This window comes from Miniopterus schreibersii, assembly GCF_964146895.1.
Source record: "Miniopterus schreibersii genome assembly, chromosome: X".
Classification (NCBI taxonomy): Eukaryota; Metazoa; Chordata; class Mammalia; order Chiroptera; family Miniopteridae; genus Miniopterus; species Miniopterus schreibersii.
Window position 1 is genome coordinate 16,972,467 of NC_138104.1, and position 21,805 is coordinate 16,994,271.

A 21,805-nucleotide genomic window follows, 5' to 3' on the forward strand; every position below is an offset into this window, starting at 1 on the left:
AGCATTTCAGATCCATGCCAGCAAGGATTTTGTTTTGCTCATTGCTATAGGCCCTGTACCTGGAATGGGGTGTGGCATATTGTAGATACTTAGCCAGTATTTGTTAAAGATAAAATTGGGATTCTGATTCACATTAAAAGGACCATGGCAAGGACCAGTGCTTCAAATTCAAGTGTACCATGAGCTTCAAACTGGAATCAACTAGATTAGTCTGCTGAAGCCCAAGGAAAACCTAAATGATCAATTTTATCCCCATAGGAACACTAGTAAAGCAGTTATAACCAGGACTAGTTCTGTAGATTTTTTTTTTTTTAAATTCCAGAAATCCATCTTGACAAGATTAAGAGAAGCAACCAACACAGTCAAGATCTGATCCAGACTATTTCTAGAATGATAGGAGCAAGAATTATAGTTTGGATGCCAAGCCCAGACCATGACCCAAAGACTCACATCAACAAAAACTAGATGTCCAAAGACTGGGCCAAAAATAAAGTTTAGACTTAAATGAGATTTATAGTGAACATCAGTAGGACTATAACACCAGAATTCTGGTTTGGGTCAAATATGCAATTTGAAGTTTCTGTCTTTGTTTGAGGATTGGCAAAAGTGCAGCAACCCAGAATGTGAGCTAAGGCTATTGGTCTTTGGTGGGTAGAAGATTCTTTCTTGGCATGTTTTTTCACTTTGGATTCTTAGTCCTTTAACCATTAAGCAACAATAGAACACCCGTAATTTGTTTTTTGTTTGTTTTTTGTTGTTTATTTTTGTTTAAAATATTACAGATGTCCCCTTTTCTCCCCAATCACCCATTCCACTCCGTTCCCTCCCCCTCCCCAGTCCCTCTCCTCATCATTGTCGATATCCTTGGGTTGTGCATATATGCATATAAATTACTTGGTTAATCTCTCCCCTTCCACCCATCTACCCTCCTCCATCCCTCTGACATTCGTCAGTCTGATCTATGCTTCCATGTCATTGAATCTATTCTGTTCATCAGTTTATTAAGTTCTTTAGATTCCACATATAAGCGAGATCATGTGATGTTTGTCTTTCTCTGCCTGGCTTATTTCACTTAGCATAATACTCTCCAGGTCCCTCCATGCTGTCTTAAAGGGTAAGAGATCCTTCTTTACAGCTGCGTAGTATTCCATGGTGTAAGTGTCCCACAGCTTTTTTATCCACTCATCTACTGATGGGTACTTGGGCTGTTTCCAGATCTTAGCTATTGTAAACTGTGCTGTTATAAGCATAGGGGTGCATATATTCCTTCTGATTAGTGTTTCAGGATTCTTAAGATATATTCCTAGAAGTGGGATCACTGGGTCAAAAGGCAGCTCCATTTTTAATTTTTTGAGGAACCTCCATACTGTTTTCCATAGAGGTTGCGGCAGTCTGCATTCCCACAAGCAGTGTACTAGGGTTCCCTGTTCTCCACATCCTCGCCAGCATGAGCCGTTTGTTGATTTGTTGATGGTATCCATTCTTACAGGGAACACCCATAATTTGGAGGGAAGTGCATACGTTTTTAACTTTTTCCTTCTATACGCCTCCTTAACAGATCCCACCACTGCGCTCACGCCAGCCCAACATCAGCCCACCTCTTACAACATCTGACACAGTCTCTGATGATGATGAGTCACCTAAGACCCCACAAAAGAAGGATTTACTACAGAAGACATTGACGATGAAGAAGGTAAGTGTTAGCCTCATCTTAAATGGTAGGCTGTGTGGGCATGGTGGTAGGTGGAGCATAAGTCAGAGGCATAGTTTCTTGAGTTTTATTTTCTCCTGCTATAGCTCAGTGCTAGGGAGATGTTTGGGAAAGGAGATACCATTCTTGGCTTTTGATTTGCATGGTGGTTTACATTTTCCGTCTAATTCTAAAAGCCAAATAATCAGTCTTCAATTTATAAGCAATGGAAGGCAGTATCTGAACAAAAAAAAGTTTCCAGATGTTTTCAGTTATTTCAGGAAGAAAGCAATGGAGATTTTGATGGAAGTAAAGCCTTTACAGATTTAAATGCCAAAGTCTTAAAGATAAGGACATGTTATATTATTTGAGAGACACATATTCATACGAAAAAAATCATTTGACACATGAGAGGGCATGCATGTGTATTTCATACATCTAAGTTTGTCAACCAAATAATAGTCATCAACAATTGGAATATGAATGTATTGTGCCCATATCAATATTTCCATTCTCAAACTAATGTGTGGTTAATTTAGTTGGTATTGAACTTGAGGGGGTTTTTAAAGTGAAGTGGAATTTTGAACAATTAACATTGGGAACTAAAAAGTAAACTGAAAGGTAATTTATAATGAAGGCAATTGGCCAGTCAGCAAAAAACTATGTTTTGATGTTAAGATTCTGTAGAAGGAAGCAGCCTTCAGTTAGATATGTCAACCAAAAAAACAAAAACAAAAACAAAAAATTGCACAATTAAGCTGGCAGTAGGGGGATGGATGCTCACTGATTTATGGATTTAGGCTATGACTATCAGGTTTTTCTTCAGAATACCACTAAATCAGATGACATGGGACAGACAGCCTGAATTGGTGGAAGGATTGAATTAGATAACATTTTTGTTGAGGTAAAATACACGTAAAATGTAATTTTTTATATTAAAGTGTACGACCCAGTGGCTTTAAGTACATTTACAACATTGTGCAACCATCACTACTATCTAGTTCCAAAATAGTTTTGTTTCCCCCAAATGGAAGCCCCATACTTATTAAGCTGTCACTCATCCTTCCTCCCTCATCCTTCCTCCCTCCCCTCTGGATTTGTCTATTCTGCATACTTCATATAAATATAATAATACCGTATGTGGCCTTTTGTGTCTGGCTTGTCTCACTTAGCATAATGTTTTTAAGGTTCATCCATGTTATAGCACATATCAATACTTTAGTCCTTTTTTTTTTTTTTGCAGGTCTAATAATTACTGTAATTTTATTTTATTTTACTTTTTATTTTTAAATTTTTTTTAACTTTTTATAATTTTTATTTTTGTTTAAAGTATTACAGATGTCCCTTTTTCTCCCTAATGACCCATTTCCCCCGTTCCCTCCCCTTCCCCAGTCACTCAACCCACCATTGTCCATGTCCTTGGGTTGTGTATATATGCACATAAATTCTTTGGTTACTCTCTCCCCCTCCACCCACCTGCCCCCCTCCATCCCTCTGACATTTCATCAGTCTCAACTATGCTTTCGTGTCATTGAATCTATTCTGCTCGTCTGTTTATTATGGCCAAGTAATACTCCATTGTATGGATGCACTATGTTTTTTTAGCTATTCATCCATATCTACATATTGGTTATTGTAAATATTGTTGCTGTGAACGTTCATGTATAAGTTTTTATTTAAACACTGGTTTTCGATTCTTTTGGGTATATACCTGAGAGTGGAATTGCTGGGTCATATGGTAATTCTATGTTTAACTTTTTGAGGAACAATCAAACTGTTTTCCCTAGCAGCTACACCACTTTACATTTCCCCCAGCTATGTATGAGGGTTCCAATATCTCTACATGCTGGCCAACACTTGTTATTTTCCTATTTCTAAAAAAATAGTCATTCTATTGGGTGTGAAGTGGTATCTCATTGTGGTTTTCAGTTACATTTCCCTAGTGACTAATAATGTTAAGTGTCTTTTCATGTGCTTATTGACCATTTGTATATCTTCTTTAGAGAAATGTTTACTCAAGTTCTTTGACCGTTTTTAAATTGGGTTGTTTTTGTTGTTGTGGAGTTGTAAGAGTTCTTTATATATTCTGGATACTAGACCTTTGCCAGATAAAGATTTGCAAGTATTTCCCCCTATTCTGTGAATTGACTTTAAACTCTATCAAATGAACAAAATTGGTCAAAATTTTAAACATTTTAATAAAGTTTAATTTATTGCTTTTTTTCCTTTTAGTACTTAGGCTTTTGGTGTCATATTTAAAGAACCATTGCCATGAAGATTTACCCCGATGTTTTCTTCTAAGAGTTTTAGCTCTTATATTTAGGTCTTGAATTCATTTTGAGTTAATTTTTATATGTGGTGTGAGATAAGGGTCTAAACACCTTAATTCTTTTGCATATGGCTGTCCAGTTGTCCCAGCACCATTTGTTGAAAAGACTATTCTTTTTTCCTTTTAATGGTTTTGGCACCCTTGGTGCAAATCAATAGATAAATGGGTTTATTTCTGAACTCTCAGTTCCGTTCCATTGATCTATATATCTCTCCTTATGCAAGTATTACACTGTTCTATTTACTATAGCTTTGTAGTAAGGTTTTAAAAAATTTTTTTAAATTTAATTTTTAATTAATTTTTTTATTGATTAGAGGGGGGGATATCGATTTGTTGTTTCATTTATTTATGTACTCATTGGTCGATTTTTATATGTGCCCTGACTGGGGATCAAACTCAAAACATTGTGTATCAGGACGACTCTCTAACCAACTGAGCTACTTGGCCAGGGCTTTTTAGTAAGGTTTCAAATCAGGAAGTGTGATTTTTCCAGTTTTGTTATTTTTTTCAAGATTGTTTAGGCTACTTGAGGTTTCTTGTAATTCCATGTGAATTTTACAGTCTGTTTTTCCATATTTTCAAAAGGGCGCATTGGGATTTTGATAAGGATTGCAATGAATTTTAGGTCACTTTGGGGAGTATCACCATCTTAATATTAACTCTTCCAATCAATGAACATGGAATGTCTTTTCATTTATATAGGTCTTTAGTTTCTTTCAGCAATGTTTTATAGTTTACAGTGTACAAGTCTTGCACCTCTTTGGTTAAATTTATTTCTAAGTATTCTTTTTGATGCTATTGTAAGTGGAAGTGATTTCTTAACTATGTTTTTGTTTTTTGGTTTTTTTCTTTTTGGAACAACATTTTTAATTGAATTTATTGGGGTAACATTGGTTAATAAAATTACACAGGTTTCAGATATACAATTCTATAATACATCAACTGTATATTGTATTGTGTGTTTACCATCTAAGTCAAGTCTCCTTCTATCACCATTTAGCCCCCTTTTACCTTCTTCTACCTCCCCTCATGCTCCTTTCCCTCTGGCAATCACCATACTATTGTTTATGTCCATGAGTCTTTCTTTTTTTTCTTTGCTTAATCCCTCCAACCTCCTTCTCCTTCTCCTCCTCCTCTTCCTCTTCTTCTTCCTCTTCTCCTCCTCCTCCTTCTTCTTCTTCTTCCTCTTCCCCTTCCCCTTCCCCTTCTCCTTCTCCTTTTCCTTCTCCTTCATTAGTCCTCACCCAAGGATATTTTTTCCATTGATTGTTAGAGAGAGTGGAAAAGAGGGAGAGAGAGAGAGAGAGAGAGAGAGAGATCGATGTGAGAGAAACACATAGATTGGTTGCTTCCCAAACACACCCCAACCTGGGTGGGGATTGGGCCTGCAAACCAGGTACTTGTCCTTGACTGAAAATCAAACCCATGACCTTTTGATGTGTGAACCAATGCTTTAACCACTGACCCACACCAGCCAAGGCACCCTTCTTTTTTTACAAAATAAGTTTGTATTGGTTTTAGAGAGAGAGGAAGGGAGAGGGAGAGAAACACTGATCAGCTGCCTCCTGCACACCCCCTACTGAGAATCAAGCCCGAAACCCGGGCATGTGCCCTGACTGGAATTGAATTGGCAACCTCTTGGTGCATGGGATGATGCTCAATCAACTGAGCCACACCAGCCAATCACCCTTCTTAACTGCACTTTTGGATTGTTCATTTCCAGTGTATAGAAATACAATTGATTTTCGCGTGTTCATCTTGTTTTCTTTCAACTTTGTTTAATTAATTTATTAGCTCTAATAGATTAATGGGCATTCTTTAGAATTTTCTTTTTTATTTGTTAATCTTTTAATTTCTTTTCTTCATATTATGTCTTTTTAACTGACTATACAAATGTACTTGGTATTTTCTTGTTTTCATGAGTATGCAAAATCTATCTGGGAATCCCCCCCCCCGCCCCCGCCCCAGACATTGTAATTTTCAAGTCTGGAAATTTCTATTTTTTAAAATAGTTTTCATTTCTCTTTTAAATCCCCTGTCTGATCATTTATTATAACTATATTGACTATAACTATATCTATATATAGAATTTTCTGTATTTAAGATCATGTTATTTGTAAGTAGAGATAGTTTTACTTTGTCCTTTCCAATTTATATGCATTGTTTCTTTTTCTTGACTAATTGCTCTGATTAGAACTTCCAGTAGAATGTTGAATAAAAGTGGCAAAAACAGACATCCTTGGGGGGAACGCTTTCAGATTTTCACCATTAAGTATAATGTTAGCTATGGTTTTTTTAAATATATGCTTTCTATCTGTAGTTTGTTAGAAATTTTTAGCATGAAAGGTTTTTGGATTTTGTCAAATGCTTTTTCTATGCCAATTGGGATGCTGTTATTGTTTTCCTTCATTCTATTAACATGGTATATCACATTGAGTGATTTCATATGTTGACCCAATTGCCTTAATATGCTGTGGGATTTTGTTTGCTAGTATTTTTGCATGTGTATTCATGAAGGAAATAGGCATATAGTGTTCTTTTCTTGTGAGCCTTTATCATGCTTTGGAATCATGGTAATGCTGGCCTCATAGAATTAAGAAGCATTCCCTTTTCTATTTTTTTTGAAAATTTTGTTAAGGATTAGTGTTGTTTCTTCTTTAGAAGCTTGGTAGAATTCACCAGTGAAGCCATCTGGTCCTGGTCTTTTCTTTGTTGGGAGGTATGATTACTGATTAAGTATCTTTACTCGTTAGAGGTCTATTCAGATTTCCTGTTTTTTTTTGAGTAAATTTTGGTAGTTTGGGTGTGTCTAGGAATTTATCCATTTCATCCAATATCTCCACAGACCTCCCTGACTTTTTCTTTTTACTTTTAACTGGAACTAATGAGGTCTCAGAAAGAATAACTAAAATGATACAGAGGACAGAGATGGGTTTCCTTTGACAATTTCTCAGAAAGACAATGTCTTGGTGGAAGTTTTAACATAATTAATTCAACAGTTCAACAAACATTCATTGAGCAACTGCTATGGACCAAGCACATTTCCTAGTATTAGAGATACAGTAGTAAATAAAACAGATGAAAACCATTATTCATGGAGTTTATATTTGTAGTGGTGAAATAGACAATAAAACAAGATAAATAAGCAAAATATACAGTATGTTAGACAGTGATAAAAGTGCCAAGGGGAAAAAACATAGGAAAAGGGATTATGAAATGTCAAGGTGGAGGGCTAAAATTTTAAATAGGTTGACCAGCAAGGTGTCACTAGAAGATGGCTTTTGTGTCAAGACCTGAAGGAAGTGAGGGAACTAGCTACACAGGCATGGGGGAAAAGCATGTCTACAGAGGGAATAGTAAGTGTGAATGCCCTAAGGGAAGAGCACACATGGAATATTTGAGGAACAGCAAATCAGATGTGTGTCTGGAGCAGGAAGTGGTAAGCAGTATGGTCAGAGAGGTAATGGGGAGACATCATGTGAGGTTAGTGGGAACATAGATGTTGTCATCCATTGCCAAAAGGTCAGAACTACAGGAGCATCCTGAAGCATGAAAAGTTTTGAGAACAAAATAAGAGACATTACTCTGTACACTGAGTATTAAATTCATAATTCCAAGACATAACACAAGCCAAATATACAGTACCAAGAAGAGGTATTAGATAAATTAATGGCTAACAGTTGCAGAAAGAAGTTAGGAAAGGTTTGGGACCACTCCTAATTTTGTGTAATTGACCCCACAAAAAATAACTGTGCCATTCCTTCCCCTTTTCCTAAAATCTAAAACAGAATGTTGAGCTTGATGTATCATCAACCTGATATCATTAGCACTGTGTTAACTTCCCAGGCACTGGACTCACAGGCCATAAAATAACCATGTTTGGAACCAAGATAGTAGCAAAGGTTATCACTGGCTCAACGTACAATGGTGGTGGGAAAATGTGAAGGTATATGAAAGCTGCAAATACCAAAGGGGCCTTGGTTCTGTGTAGAGCTAGTTTGGAAAGAACTAGTGAGTAAATACAAACAGAAATTCTGTCCACCTGCTAAACCACTGGTCTCAAGGAGAGAGGTGGCTCATCACCTGGCCTTCAAAGGGACTTCTGCTAATCCAGATATGTGGAGATTCTTAGCAATGAGAGGTGTTCTAGGGTGTCTCTTTGAGGTGTGAAAAATGCTATCAGGAAGCCCAGAGGAGACTTTTTAGAAGCCCCTAACGAGGAACCCAACTAGGAGCTCCAGGACCAGATAGTTTAGAGAGGTGGAAGCCAGCCATAATGAGGACAAGGTGACATGTTTCATCCCCACACCATTGGGGGTGGAAGCACTCAGTTCTTCAGGGTGCTCCCATCAGCCTCTTTCCCATGAACAGTAATATAAGTAAGGGTAGTGTGTTGTCTATGTAAACTCAGCTTACAGACAAGCCCTCTTCCAACCTGATTTTCTTCCCTCCACTGAGCGCTCTTATGAAGAAATCCCAGAACCCTGATGGGTTTTACTGACACAGATTGTGCCTTCACCCCAATTAGCCCCTGTTAATTAAACAGAGGTACAGGACAAGAGAACGTGCATACCCTCTGACCTTGTAAACTCCATTAAATGGTTGGGCTCCTATCCTGAGGGCAAAGGGGAGCCCCTGAATGCTTTCTAAGCAGAGGAGCAACCTGAACTTCTTGTTTTCACCTGTTAGGGTACAAGCAGAAAGTGTGCACCTTGCCACTAATGATCCTTTTGACCTGAAGTGTCAATATTGCTGTAGTAAAAAGGGACAATGGTTCATGAAGGATTTCTGCTTTAGGAATTCTTCAACCAGAGGAATGTCCAACTTTGGAGGCCAGTGATAGCATAATGAGTTGACTTCTTTCTTTTCTTTCATTTTCTTCAGAGTGCCTTTGAGCCCTCATCTAGACCCATCCGTGCACAGTCCTTGACAACATTTGCCATGCTCAGCTCTCCCAGCAGCCCCCAGCTGCCTGTTGGTTTCAGCACCCCAGCTACCACCCAGGGCTGTCTGGATTCTTCAGCTGCTCGACACAAAATGGCTTTGAACCCCCGAAAACAAAAGAAGAAACTTCAAGTAAGTCCTTCAAGAGGCTTGGGAATAACTCCTGCATAATAAAAGATGAGTTCGAAGCTTTGCAAATTGCACCTAGGGAAGTGGTATGATTTGGAGGATTAATACTCTAAGTAGAGGTGGTAAAGTCAAGGGCACTGTCCCAGGCTTGACACCCTTGGAGAAGTGAACAAACTTGAATCTAGTAATTGAGATGTCCTATGCATGTGGAATTTACATAAAAGGGACTGAAGAAAGTAGAAATAGTAACCTAAACTCTCAGAAACTGCTTATTGTTTTAGCATCAGGGAATTCACTCAACCTTCTTTGTAGAGGATATTCAACTATAGCCTTAAATCAGGATTCTTTCAATTAATCAGGTAAAACCTATGTGTTACAATTGCAGCACTGTTACACTCATTTGGGACAACACTAAACATTCAAAACTCAGCTATTAACCCCTCTAAAGTTCTCTCAGTATCACATTGATGTCATAAATTCCTGTCTCATGACTTTCTAGCAGGCAGAGCTACACTTAGCGAGCCCATTCTTTTAAGAACACAGCCACAGATCAAACTGAGATCTGACAGCAAAGAGAAGTGACAGTTGATAGCAGAGAGGGGCCATTTAGTACAGGGATCAAGAATGTTGCCCACCTTTATAAGTCCCTCAGGGCTACACTGTATTGTAGTCCAATGTAATATGTAATGTTTATTATTTGCCTGTGCCATCAAGAAAAGTTAAACTGTATTCCCTGATTTCTGTTGAAGAAGGTAGGGAAGTAATGCCTTTGGGAAAGATTTTTACTAAAAGCTAAGAATTAAAAGATGTTGATGTTTATAAAGATGTTTCAGTTGGCTGGAAGATAATTCACTGGTCAAACACCTAATTTCTCAGTGACTGTGGGTTATAAGTAAAGGGCTATAAATCAAAACTGAATGAGTCTAAATGATTTCATAGTCATAGTATTTTACAGGAAGGAAATTAAAGGACGAATAGTTGCCCAAGGTCAAACACCCTGGTGGTGGCAGAGCTAAGGCCAGAACCCAGTCTTCTGACTTCCAACCCAGTACTCTTTTTACCCCACCTTGTTGCTCCTTAAGGCATCTCAATTACATCAACAAATACAAGTTGATAGAACAGTAGGCAGGGCAGCAGGCCCAGGGGGCCCTCTAGTGGCCCTGAAAGAATTTCCTTGGTTCTGTGTCAAGCAGAGGATGACTAATTACTATGCATTAAACCCTGCATATGCACATCACCTGGACACTTCAGAAACCTGGGAGATGGAGAATGTTGGTTAAGGAAAAGTTAGTGTGATCCTTCTGCACAGCCTAATTGAGGAAAGGCCTGGGCAGCACTCTTTAAGAAGGCTGGGGTATCTACTTCTTCCTTGTGACTCTCTACCTGACACTTGAATGAATATAAAGGGGTCCAGGATCATATATGACACATAAGCTGCTGCCACTTTCTCCCTGTTTTAGAATTTCTTAGGCCTTCAAGTCCCATAGGAGGTTTCCCCTTATCCCTAATTTATAGATGTGAACACGGAGATTTAGAGAATAACTTGCCCAGGGATCCACAGAGAGTAAATGATGGAGTAGAGATTTGAACCCAGGTCTCTCTGACCTAATTTACTCAGAAGTCATTTTGAGCTGAGTCTGTGCACAGGCACGTAAAGTGGGAGCATAAAGAGTTGTATGTTTGTCTTGAGATGTACATCATAAAGGCTTGCGTACATTAAGCAAATTCTGGACACTGTTCATTATAGTGCTACTCTGACATCTCTAAAGTTGCACTGTAATTATCTGAAAACCTTGTTTATTCTAAACCAATTTCAACCCCTTCAGTATAAAGACTGAACCCTTCATCTTTTCCTCTGTTCTTTTCCAACAAAACCCCGATCCTCTTTCTGCTTTTGAGCTGTAAAGACATAATTCATATTTTCACTAAATTCCCTGGGGAACAAAAAGCCAAACGGGATTTGAATTTCGCTCCTAGGTCTGATGAAGCAAATTTCGTAATTCCAGTGTTGCCAAAAATATGATTGTTATCAGGTCCAACACCCCATTTTCAGATTTATTGCTTTGCAGTGTGTTTCAGTGGCCTCTGGGGGTGTTTTAGAGAGTTCCCTGCACCATATCACTCAGAGATTAGAAACTTCAAATGTAGGTGAATGACTTCCAATAGGTAAAATGATCACCAGGTGATGGATGCCATTGGAAAGAGTTTTCATTGTTAATGGTATTGTTATGTTCCCAGCAGAGCCGTTTGGACATTAGGGATGTTTTTCCTGATTTTTCCCCTTTGGCAACTATGCAGGGGTGGGTGAGCACTTTAGTCTGATTCAAGCTCTTTCTTCTCTCTTTTAGGCAAAGCAAAAGCAGGAGGAGCCAAGCTTTCCACTGGTTTCTGAAGAGGAGAGTAAAACCAAACTGCAAGCAGCTAATCAAAAGAAGCTCAAAAAAGACAGTGCAGGTTGGCATATCTTCCCCCTCACCCAGAAGCATGCACTACAAGCTTAATTGCACAGAGCTATATGATGGGAGCTATATAATGAGAGTTACCTAGGCCAGTTGTCCTTGGTTCTCAGAGAGCTTTCAATTTAAGATGCATACTAATGTGGTCCAGGTGTCTCCATCTAAACTGCCTAATTAATACAATTGCCACTTGCATGGGATTTAGGGAAAGGGTCATAACTGGATCCTATTTTTGTCTGAATGAATTTCCAACCAGAGATGTTTTGTGTTTGTAAATTTAAATTTTTTTAATCCTCTCTAACTCTAATGTACATGCTGAGTTACTTAGTGAGCCCATATATCTGAGGGCAGCCAATAATTTCCTCTTTAACATTCCCTCAGCAACAGAACCAGACATTATTATAGAATTGGCCCCAAACTAGTTTTTTAAAGTTGCTTTTCTCTTCCAGTAGAGAAAAAAGGTCTTGCATTAACAGTGAGACCAATTTCCATACCCATGGGTAAAGAGGGCTGGGGCAGCTGTAGACACATGTCCTTGACAGCCAACACCCATCAGATCACCAAATAATACCACAGGAGTGAAAAATCTCTTTCTGTATGTATGTGTGGATGTTGGCTCCAGCTGATGACAACCTAACTTCAAGCAATACTTGACAAAACAAAACCCCAGTTTCACAAATTAAGCCAAACAGTTATTTCATATTTTTTCCACAAGGGATTTCACATGTGAGTTTGAAGACAGGATACTCCTAAACAATTTTTTTAAATATCTTTATTGATTTCAGGGAGAGGAAAGGAGAGGGAGAGAGAGAGATAGAAACATCAATGATGAGAGAGCCCACAACCGGGGCATGTGCCCTGACTGGGAATCGAACCCCGATCGCCGGGATCCTAGGTCGATGCTCAACTGCTAAGCCATGCCCAGCAGGGCCTAAACAAATTTTTTCATGAAAACAAATCTGTTCGGCAGAGAGAGAGAGAGAGAGAAAGGGAGAGAGATGAGTAATTCCTTTTACTTTTTATCATTTTTTCATATTTACTTTTAATAGTTGTCCCTTTTATGCACAGAGGATAGAACTGATTCAGTGTCCATGGGGGCAGATACTGATTAGTTTTCCATATAATGAGAATAAGTAGTTTGGAGTGTACCCAGCTATGCTCATTGTTGTATGCTGGATATGAAGCCACTAGGTGGAGCTAGGGATGCAGTGGATGATGGGGGAGGAAAGGCAGCAAGGGCCCTCCTTTCTGGGCATCAAGCTGAGTTCCTTAGTAAAAGTATACAGAGGAGAGAAACAATCTGTATAACTGTTGCCTTGTACTTGACCTGAAGTCTATGGAGAAGCCTTAGTGCAATTAAGGCTTTCCAAGAATTTCTTTGTATGTATATTATATCAGATTATTTTAATATAAGAGAGTGGCCCTGGATGGTGTGGCTCAATTGATAGGGGCGTTGTTCTGTACACTGAAGGATCCTGGGTTCTATTTCCGGTCAAGGCACATGCCTAGGTTGCAGGTTTGATCCCTGGCCCTTGTCAGGATGCATGATGGAGGCAACAAATCAATGTTTTTTTCGCACATTGATGTTTTTCTCTGTCTTTCTCTTCCCCTTTCCCTTTCTCTAAAAACAAAAAATCAATGAAAATGTCCTCAGGTGAGGATTTTAAAAACAAACAAAACAAGAGAGTAGAAAACAGAAGAAAAGGGAGCTATAATTTTACCTCCCAGATAATCCCTGTTGACACCTTTCTTAAAAAATGAAGGAGTACCTGCATATGATATGAAAATTAAGTAGAATTAAATAGAAAATATAAATACTAATTAGAAAGTAAAATTTCCCCTTGCCCTGCCCCAGTCAATTTCCTAAATGATAATTATTGCTGCAAGTTCAAAAATTGTCTTTTGATGTGTCTCATTCCTAATGGTGGACCAGGCTATTGATATAATGGTAATGAACCAACCTTAGAATTAGTTCATAAAACTGGGATTTCACATCAATTTTAGTGAACAAGTTGCTCTCTATCTTCTGAATAGCTACTTCTTCATGCTAGAAAATTCAATAGCAAATAGGTACTCATTAGGCCAAGGAAAATTGTTCTTATTTTAGGAAGTCAAAAGCCCACATATTTTTCCTCTCCTTATTTTTATTTGGTACAGGTCCCTCAAGTCAGGAACAGAGCAACAAAACTGAGATTTATAAGACAACAGATCAGGCTGCAAACACAGATGATGCTGAGAGTCAGGGCTACTCATGGCCAGCAGCATATGGCAGACGACGTGGAAGAAAAGAATCAAGTGCTTCAGGCACGAGTGAGTGTGGATCCAGAGGAAGGAGCTCTAAACAATCCATGGAAGAGCTTGGCTTAGGAGATAGAGCTGGGTACCCACCTGCCGATAATATCACCAGGGGTAGCCCTTTCCAGCACTTGTCCTTGGAGAAACAAGCCATGAAGCAGCCCAGAGTTCTGCAATTAGAAACCACTACTCCTCAGGAGTTGCTTTCAGATAAAAATGACATGGGAAGGAGAAAGGCAGGTTTCGATTTTAAAACCCAAAAAGCATCGGTATCATATCCCATACCTAAAGACATGAAAGAGTCCATGGCTAGTGGTCCATCACAATATCATGAAGAAGGGGCTTTTGGAACCAAGAAGTCAGAAGCCAGAGCTTCTCTTTTGGTGGAAAGCTCTTCTACATCCCAAGAAGATGTCATGTTCTCAGTGCCAGGGGAGGCTCAGGTGTGTTTGGATCCTTCTCATAGCCAGTCAGAAGAGGAAGATTCCTCCAGTTCTGATTCAGAAAGTGCCCAGTATGAAATGGAGTCAGTTCAGGATACCTCAACTATCTGCAAAGAAAAGCCTCCTGGAAATGTCCTCCAGGCCTTTCCAGCAAGTGTTTTGGATGTGGCAAGTGCTTTAGCAGAGGGAGGCATTTCCCAGTCTTTGGGGAAGCCAGAAGCTGAAGGAGTCTCCTCAGATTCAGATAGTAATTCGGAGGTGGAAAGTGGTTCTGAGCAGCAGCTGGGTCCTGGATACTTATTCCAATCCTCGAGGAAGCCCGAAGATGAAGAATTCTCCTCAGATTCAGAGAGTGCCTCTTCAGAGGAGGGCAGTGGTTCTGAACAGCAGCTGGATCCCAAATATTCTTTCCAGCCCTTGAGGAAGTCCAAAGATGATCAAGAAGCTTTCACAGAATCAAGCAGTTTTGTTGGGAAGTTGAGCAGTTCTCCTGAGCAGCTGGCTCCCAAATGTGCTTCCCAGGCTTTGGGGGAGCCTGAAGACAAAGTGTCAACAGAATCAAATAGTTATTTTGAAAAATGCATTAATGCTAAGGATTGGAGCAGTTCTGAGGAAGATACACCTCCCAGGAACCCTTCTCAGGCCTTGGGGAAGCCCACAGACGAACAGGAAACCTCAGTTTCAAAGCGTATACTCGAGGATTGGGGTGTATCTGTGGAGCAGATTTCTCCTAGACAACTTCCTCAGCCCTTTGTGAAGCCACTTGTTCAGCAACAACTGTCTTCAGGTTCAACGAGTGCTTTTTCGGAATGGATGCCAATGCCTCCCAGGCACATTTTTCAGCCCTGGCTGAGCCCTAAATCCGAGCAACAAGCCTCTGCAGGTGCAGAGAGCACTGCTTCTGAGTGGGGCATTTTTATGGAGCCGCTGCCTCCCAGAGTACCTTCAAAGCGCCTGATGAGGCGTAAAGTTGAGCAACCAATCTCTTCAGGCACAGAAATGGCTACTACTGAAGGGGCCACTTCTCTGGAGCTGCAGCCTTCGAGAAATCATTCTCTGCCCCCAGGGAAACCAATAGTTGAGCAAGAAACCTCTGCAGATCCAGAGAGCCCAGCTGTAAAGGGGAGCATCTCTATGGAGCCTCTGCCTCCTAATGTTACTGCCCAGCCCTTGATGAGCCCAAAAGTTGAACAAAATATGTTCATAAGTTCAGGGGTTGCTGAGAAGGTCATTTCAGTGCAGCCAACATCCTCTGAATGTTGTCCCCAATGCTTGACAAATCCTCAAGACCAGCATATCTTCTCAGAAAACACTGCTAGTAATGAGACTATGTTTGTGGAGCTCCCGCCTCCAAACTGCCCTTGCGAGCCCTTGGTGAGGCCTAACATCCAGCCACAGGCTATTTCCTGCGACCCAGGGAGTGCTTCCACAGAATGGAGCAGTCCCGTGGAGTCGATGCCTCCCAGACACACCTTCTGCCCCTGGGGGAGCACCAGCTTTGAACAACAACCCTCTGCAGATCCAGAGAGCACTGCTCAAGAGTGGGGAATTACTGTGGAGCCACTGCCTCCAAGAATGCCTTCTCAGCCCCTAATGAGATCAGCTGCTGAGCAAGAAGTCCCCTCAGGTTCAGTGAGTGCTCCTGCAGAATGGAGTGGTCTCGCACAACCAATGCCTCCCAGATACAATTTCCAGCCCTGGGTGAGCTCTAAATTTAAGCAACAAGCCTATGCAAGTCCAGAGAGCACTGGGACTGACAGGAGCATTTCTATGGAGCCTCTGCCTCCCAGAAAGCCTTCTAAGCCTGTGATGAAACCAGTAATCAAACAACCGATCTCTGCAGGTCCAAAGAGTGTTGCCACTGAGGGGAACACTTCTACAGAGCTGCCACCTCCCAGACATTGGTCCATTGTGAGACATAAAGTCCAGCAAATGATGCCAACTTTTGAGAATGCCGCTGTTGGATGTGTTTCTGGGAGGCCACTGCCTCTTGAATATCCCACCCACTTCTCAATAAAGTCTAAAATTCAGGAAATATCCTCGCTTCCACAGAACACTGCTGTTGAAGGAGGCAAGTCTAAGAAATCGTTACATCCCAGGTGTCCTTCCCAGTCATTCGTGAAGTTTATGGCACAAAATATATTTTCAGAGAACCCTAGTATGGAGAAGCAGGTTTATGTGGATCTTCTGTCTTCAAAACAAGCTTCCAAATCTTTGTTGTGGCCTACAGTTGAGCACCAAGCTTTCTCAGGTTGGGAGAGTGCCGATATTGAGGGAGGCATTTCATCGAAGCTGCTGCCTATGCAATACCCTTTACAGTCCTTGGGAAGGCCTGAAGACGCACAAGAAGTTTTCTCATATTCAGAAAATGCTCCAGTGAAGTGTAGCTTTCCTCAAGAGAAGCTGCCTCCCAGATACCTTTCCCAGGCCTGGGGGAAGCTTGAGTACGAGCAAAAAGTCTCAGTTACTAAGAGCTCTCTTGAAGAATCGAAGTGTTCTGGAAAGCAGCTGCCTTCCAGATACCCTGTCCAAGCTGCGGATGGGGCTGGATTGCAGCGACAGATGACCTCAACAGGCTCAGTGAGTGTACCTGTAGAGTGGAGCAGTGCTGAGAGTCACATGCTTCCCAGACAAGCTTTTCAGGCTTTTGCAAACCTTGAATATCAGCAACAAGTTTATCCAAGAGCCATGAGTGCTGCTGCTAAGGGCACCATTTTTGAGAGCAATCCTAGAAGGTGGACCCTACCAAGAGGTCCAGCTTCTCCAAGCAAAACCAGGAAACACAGCCAAGGCTCTGAAGATGTCACTAAGAACATCTCGACTCCTGCTACCAAACCTGTGAAGTTCACCGTCGCTCCTACCTGGCCACCATCCACTTCTGGAGACACTTACTCTAAGGAGGAGGTTCTTGAGAGTAGTGATCCAAATAACAGCTATTCAAATTTATCCACCAGTGAGGCTGATGTTGAAAACCTTTTTGGAGTCCGACTGAGGAGGACCCCTTCCTCTCAGAAGTACAAGAGTAAGGAACAAAGCCATTTTAACAAGCTTCCTTCACTCTCCTTGGGCCCAATTTCATCTCCCGGAGATAAACCACAAATCAGAAGTGCTTCCCAGGGGCTCCTGGGCATCACAGAGAACCTCACCGCAACATCTGACATTGCAGAGAAGCAACAGAGCAAGCCAAAATCTGAGAGCATGATCAAGAAGCAACCTGAATACAAAATCCCAGGTGAGACTTTATCTTTCCAGATGCAGTTAGGTACCAAGTGGAGGGAAGAACTGGAAATCAGTCTTTAATGGGAAGAAGTCTGTTCTAGCCTTGTCTGCTGAGTTTTTCCTTTGATAAGGCTGGTTTGTTGATTTAGGGGCAGGATAGTGGCCCATTCTAGATTAATGGATTCTCTAATGGATACATGACCATGTCCTCATTCCCTCTCTCCCACCCTCTGTACACCTTACATTTAGATGGAATTTTATGTTTTTCTCAAAACACTTTTACATGTATTATGCTCCCCCCAACACCATGTGGATTTTTTAAGCCAGCTCATTAATAGAGCACTATGTTCAGACTCTCAGCTTGAAATCTTAATTTACTGTGTTTGTACTTTCCACAGCTTCTTCACTCACCTGAAATGTCTAAGACTCCAGAGCTAGGTGATCTTTTGAGCACTAATCTCTAACAAAGCCTTTGCACCTTCAGACTCACAATCATATAGTCTTGTATATGCTTATAACCACACCCACACAGTCTTGTATGTACTTATCACCACAGCCACACACTTGCATGAGGAACTATGAAGTAACAAATATTGTAAGCATTTCCTTGAAGTTAGAGGAATGACATTAATGGCCAATGGCCTGAGCCTCTGGCCTCCTAGGAATTTTTCCAGCCCACCTGGCAACCATTGTCCTATCATGATTTGGAGATAGGAAGAGGGAAGGACAAGGGAGGGAAAGGGACCAGTAAGAGGACAGTATGTAAACTTCTAAGTACAGCTTCTTATCTACCCAAGGAACTCCTGCCTTGCCAGGTTGTGGGGAGAGCACAAAAGAAAGGGGCCCTTCTCTATGTGATATCTATTTTCATTTGGCAATTCACAAGGATACCATTGGGACATTATTGTGGGTAGGCTCCAGCCAGGCTCAAGATTCCGCTAGCCTCGCTTCAGTTCTAACTCCTTTAATTCCTTTCTCAGGAAAGGCTCCTGGTCAACAATCAGGTTATGCCACCTCACAGCCATCTTGGGTAACCATGGCAAAGCAGAGACAGAGGAATTTCCCTACCCAGGTTCCTCTGAAAGAACTGAAAACCAAGACTAGAGCTGGAGCAACGGCTGACACTAAGGCGCCTAGATATGAGGTAGGACCTGGGGTAGCCCACAAAACACTCCAAAAGGTTGCATTGGGAACTTTGCCAGTCACGCAGCTCTCCACTTCTTTGGTTGCATTAATCAAGATGAGGACTCTTCAGGGGATAAGACTTGCTTTGTACTCAAACAAACGTGCCCCGCTTTGTGCTCTTAAAGGGTATGTGAAAGTAATGAATGTGAGAAGATTCTGTAAATCAGTTCATGTCCTAAACATTCTAAAGCAGGATTCTGTGAAACTGGTTGAGAAATAAGGAGTAAGTCATAAAAAAACCCAAAGGTAACCACTGGGGTGAGAGTTGAGTAACTATCCTTACAGATATTTTATACCTATAAGTATATATATACTCATTAATTTAGACCAGTATGGAGAGGTTAATTTGAAAAGCTTAAACTGTACAATTTTGAAAAGACCTACAGTTATATTGTTTTCTAATGCAAGGAGTGCAAGTCAGATATCAACAAGTTTTGCTAAATAGAAATCCTATGGAACTCACTTCAGTTAATTGATAAGATTTGTGTGTAATCACCATACAAATGCTGTTAAGTGCTAGGGAAAAGGTTGTTCTCAAGTTAAATAATTCTCATGTTAACCTGTTTACACTATATATATGATTAGACAATCCTTTCTTCCAGATCTGAAAAGTGGTTAAACCTGAACCAGCTTAGGTTTTGTGAACCTAAATTCTGAACCAAGGGGCTCTCACTGCTATTTCTTTTCTTATCTTTCTCTATCTCTCTTTTTTAAAATTAGTGTTGACCTCATAATACCCAGGACAGGGTTTACACCTTGTGATCTTATGAATAAGTAATTTTCTTTTTTCATGTTAGGACTTACAAGCTTCCTGTTTTCATTTTTGTATTAAAGGGAGCTGGCCTTGCACAAAACCAACAAACAGAAATTTCCACTTCCATTGTCAATAGACAGAAGATGGCACAGATGAAGCTACTGGAATCTACCAAAGCAGGTAACACACACACACACACACACACACACACACACACACACACCCCTCAAATAGCCCTGGCAGAATGCTGTGAAATTATTGCAATTTCAAGTTCAGACAATATGTCTTCCCCTGGCTCCTGGTCAGCTTCATGATTCTTTCATGGCTCTTCCATTAGATATAGATATTAGTTTGTTTTAGGAAAACCCAACCATTATGACTGCTCTAAGTCTAGTGTATAACTTTCAGAGTAGCTTCCACTCTTTTATGGTATTGAGGAAATTGTGTAGGTACAAAATTGTGATGATGTACTAAAATGTTCCTGAGGCTAGTATTCAAGAGGAAACAACCAAGCTACTTTTCAGTTCATAGCAAAGCGGTGTTTCCTCACCTTCTATATTCCCAATGAAACTATTAAGAATAATCCACTATAAAGACCCAATGGTATTGAATTGTTTTTTAAAACTATTTAAAAGGCTTGTTTCAGCTCCTCTGTATTCTGAGCAGGGGTATGAGAGGTGGGGAAATGTTGAAAGCTGAAAAAACATTATGCTGGGATAGATAGAATGTGATTTCATCAGCAGAGTTATATGCCAGAGGGATTTTTTTTTTTTCTTCAGCAGGAGCAGGGGGCAGGGAGGATGAATTTATATTGAATCATCTTTGTCCTTTCCCTTAGTCCCCCTCATGAAGAAATTAGACTAGTAATTTAGGAACTCATTGTCTCGCCATGAAATAGCAGCACCTGATCTGCTCATAGCTATTAATAATCTCATGGGCACTATACTCCTATCAAGTGGTTCTCAACTCACTGTGTATTAGAATCACCTGGTGAGCTTTTAAAAAAATTGCAGATGGCCCTGGCTCCATTGCTAGAATTCCTAACTCAGTTAGTTCAGGAAATGGCATGGGCCTTGGTATTTTTATTTATTTATTTTAAAATAGTTTATTGATTTTTAGAGAGAGAGGAAGGGAGAGAAACATCAATGTGAGAAGGCAACATAGACGGCTGCCTCTTGCATGCTCCCCACCAGGGATTGAGCCAGCAACCTAGGCACATGCCCTGACCAAGAATTGAACCCGCATCCCTTTGATGCACAGGCTGATGCCCAACCAACTGAGCCACACTGGCCAGGGCTGGGCATTGGTATATTTAAAAAACTCTAGGTAATTCTTATGTGTAGCCAGGGTTGAGTCTAAGCCACAAGTTAATCAACCACAAAACAGGATGAGGGAAGGAGTAGAATTGGGGAACAGGAAGGTAGTCTGCTTGGTCAGAGTAGTTGGTACAGTGTTATTTAGCATAGACTTTTACTGAGTGGAGCTATTTTGTCATCATTTATGTCATAGAACATCATGGATTGCCAAAGGAAAAATAATATTACCTTCTTGGAAATTTAAAAAACTGAAGATATCATACAATATGATTTCTCTCTAGTCTCAATTCAAAAATATAAGACAATCCAATAATAACCACCCAAACACTGGCAGTTAAGCTGTAAGCATTTTCTCTCAGACGGTCCCTTGTCCAAGTCCCTGTGGCCATAGTCATATTGATTTTACCCCTTTGTCATACCACCCATGGCATTGTACATGCATTGAATTTTAGAAAGCAGAGTAAACATGAGAGGAAAATTTTTATTGCATTCTATAAACACAGGTCAGTACTTCTCAGGCTTCTTACTGCTTGTGTGTTATTTGCTGTAGTTCCAGTAGGATTTGAAAGTGAGAAGATATTTCAAGTGCCTGCCATGAGAAAAGAAACCAGACCATCTTCAGCTCACCCAGCCATGTTCCAAGAGCCAGTTGAGCCAGTCTGGTTCTCCATGGCCAAGAAGAAAGCCAAAGCATGGAGCCACATAACAGAAACCATGCAATAAATAGTTCCTGGGTGGAGCATCAGCATTTCAAATGATAGTTGCCAAGAGTTGCATTAATGCCATATAGTGATTTATTTACTATAATCATTTTTAGTAAGCAAAAAAGCCTTAAAATGGGAATTAAAGCTAATAATTGTGTGAGTGAAACAAATGCCAGGAATGCCTAATGTTTAGTACAGTCACTGCCAGCATCTGAAAACCCAGCATTTTCTCTATAAAAACTATGTAAAATGTTTGCAGTACTGTAGAATTTGGAAATCTTTTACTTTGGATAATGTGATTTAGAAGGGCAAAAGCAAAAACATTTTGTTGGAGCAACTAA

The 21,805-nt window shown here is 40.4% G+C and overlaps 1 protein-coding gene across 1 annotated transcript in view; it reads left to right on the forward strand.

Annotated features, from left to right (window-relative positions):
* KIAA1210 overlaps positions 1-21,483 on the forward strand; it is a gene marked incomplete at both ends in the record, with an annotated part of 39,431 nt that extends 17,948 nt beyond the window's left edge. The window contains 7 exons of the mRNA XM_081126360.1: positions 1,559-1,693; positions 8,904-9,095; positions 11,441-11,546; positions 13,706-17,518; positions 18,486-18,649; positions 19,525-19,624; positions 21,320-21,483. Coding sequence (XP_080982486.1) covers positions 1,559-1,693; positions 8,904-9,095; positions 11,441-11,546; positions 13,706-17,518; positions 18,486-18,649; positions 19,525-19,624; positions 21,320-21,483 — 4,674 coding nt within the window. The remainder of the gene's footprint in view (positions 1-1,558; positions 1,694-8,903; positions 9,096-11,440; positions 11,547-13,705; positions 17,519-18,485; positions 18,650-19,524; positions 19,625-21,319) is intronic.
* Positions 21,484-21,805: the final 322 nt, after the last annotated feature.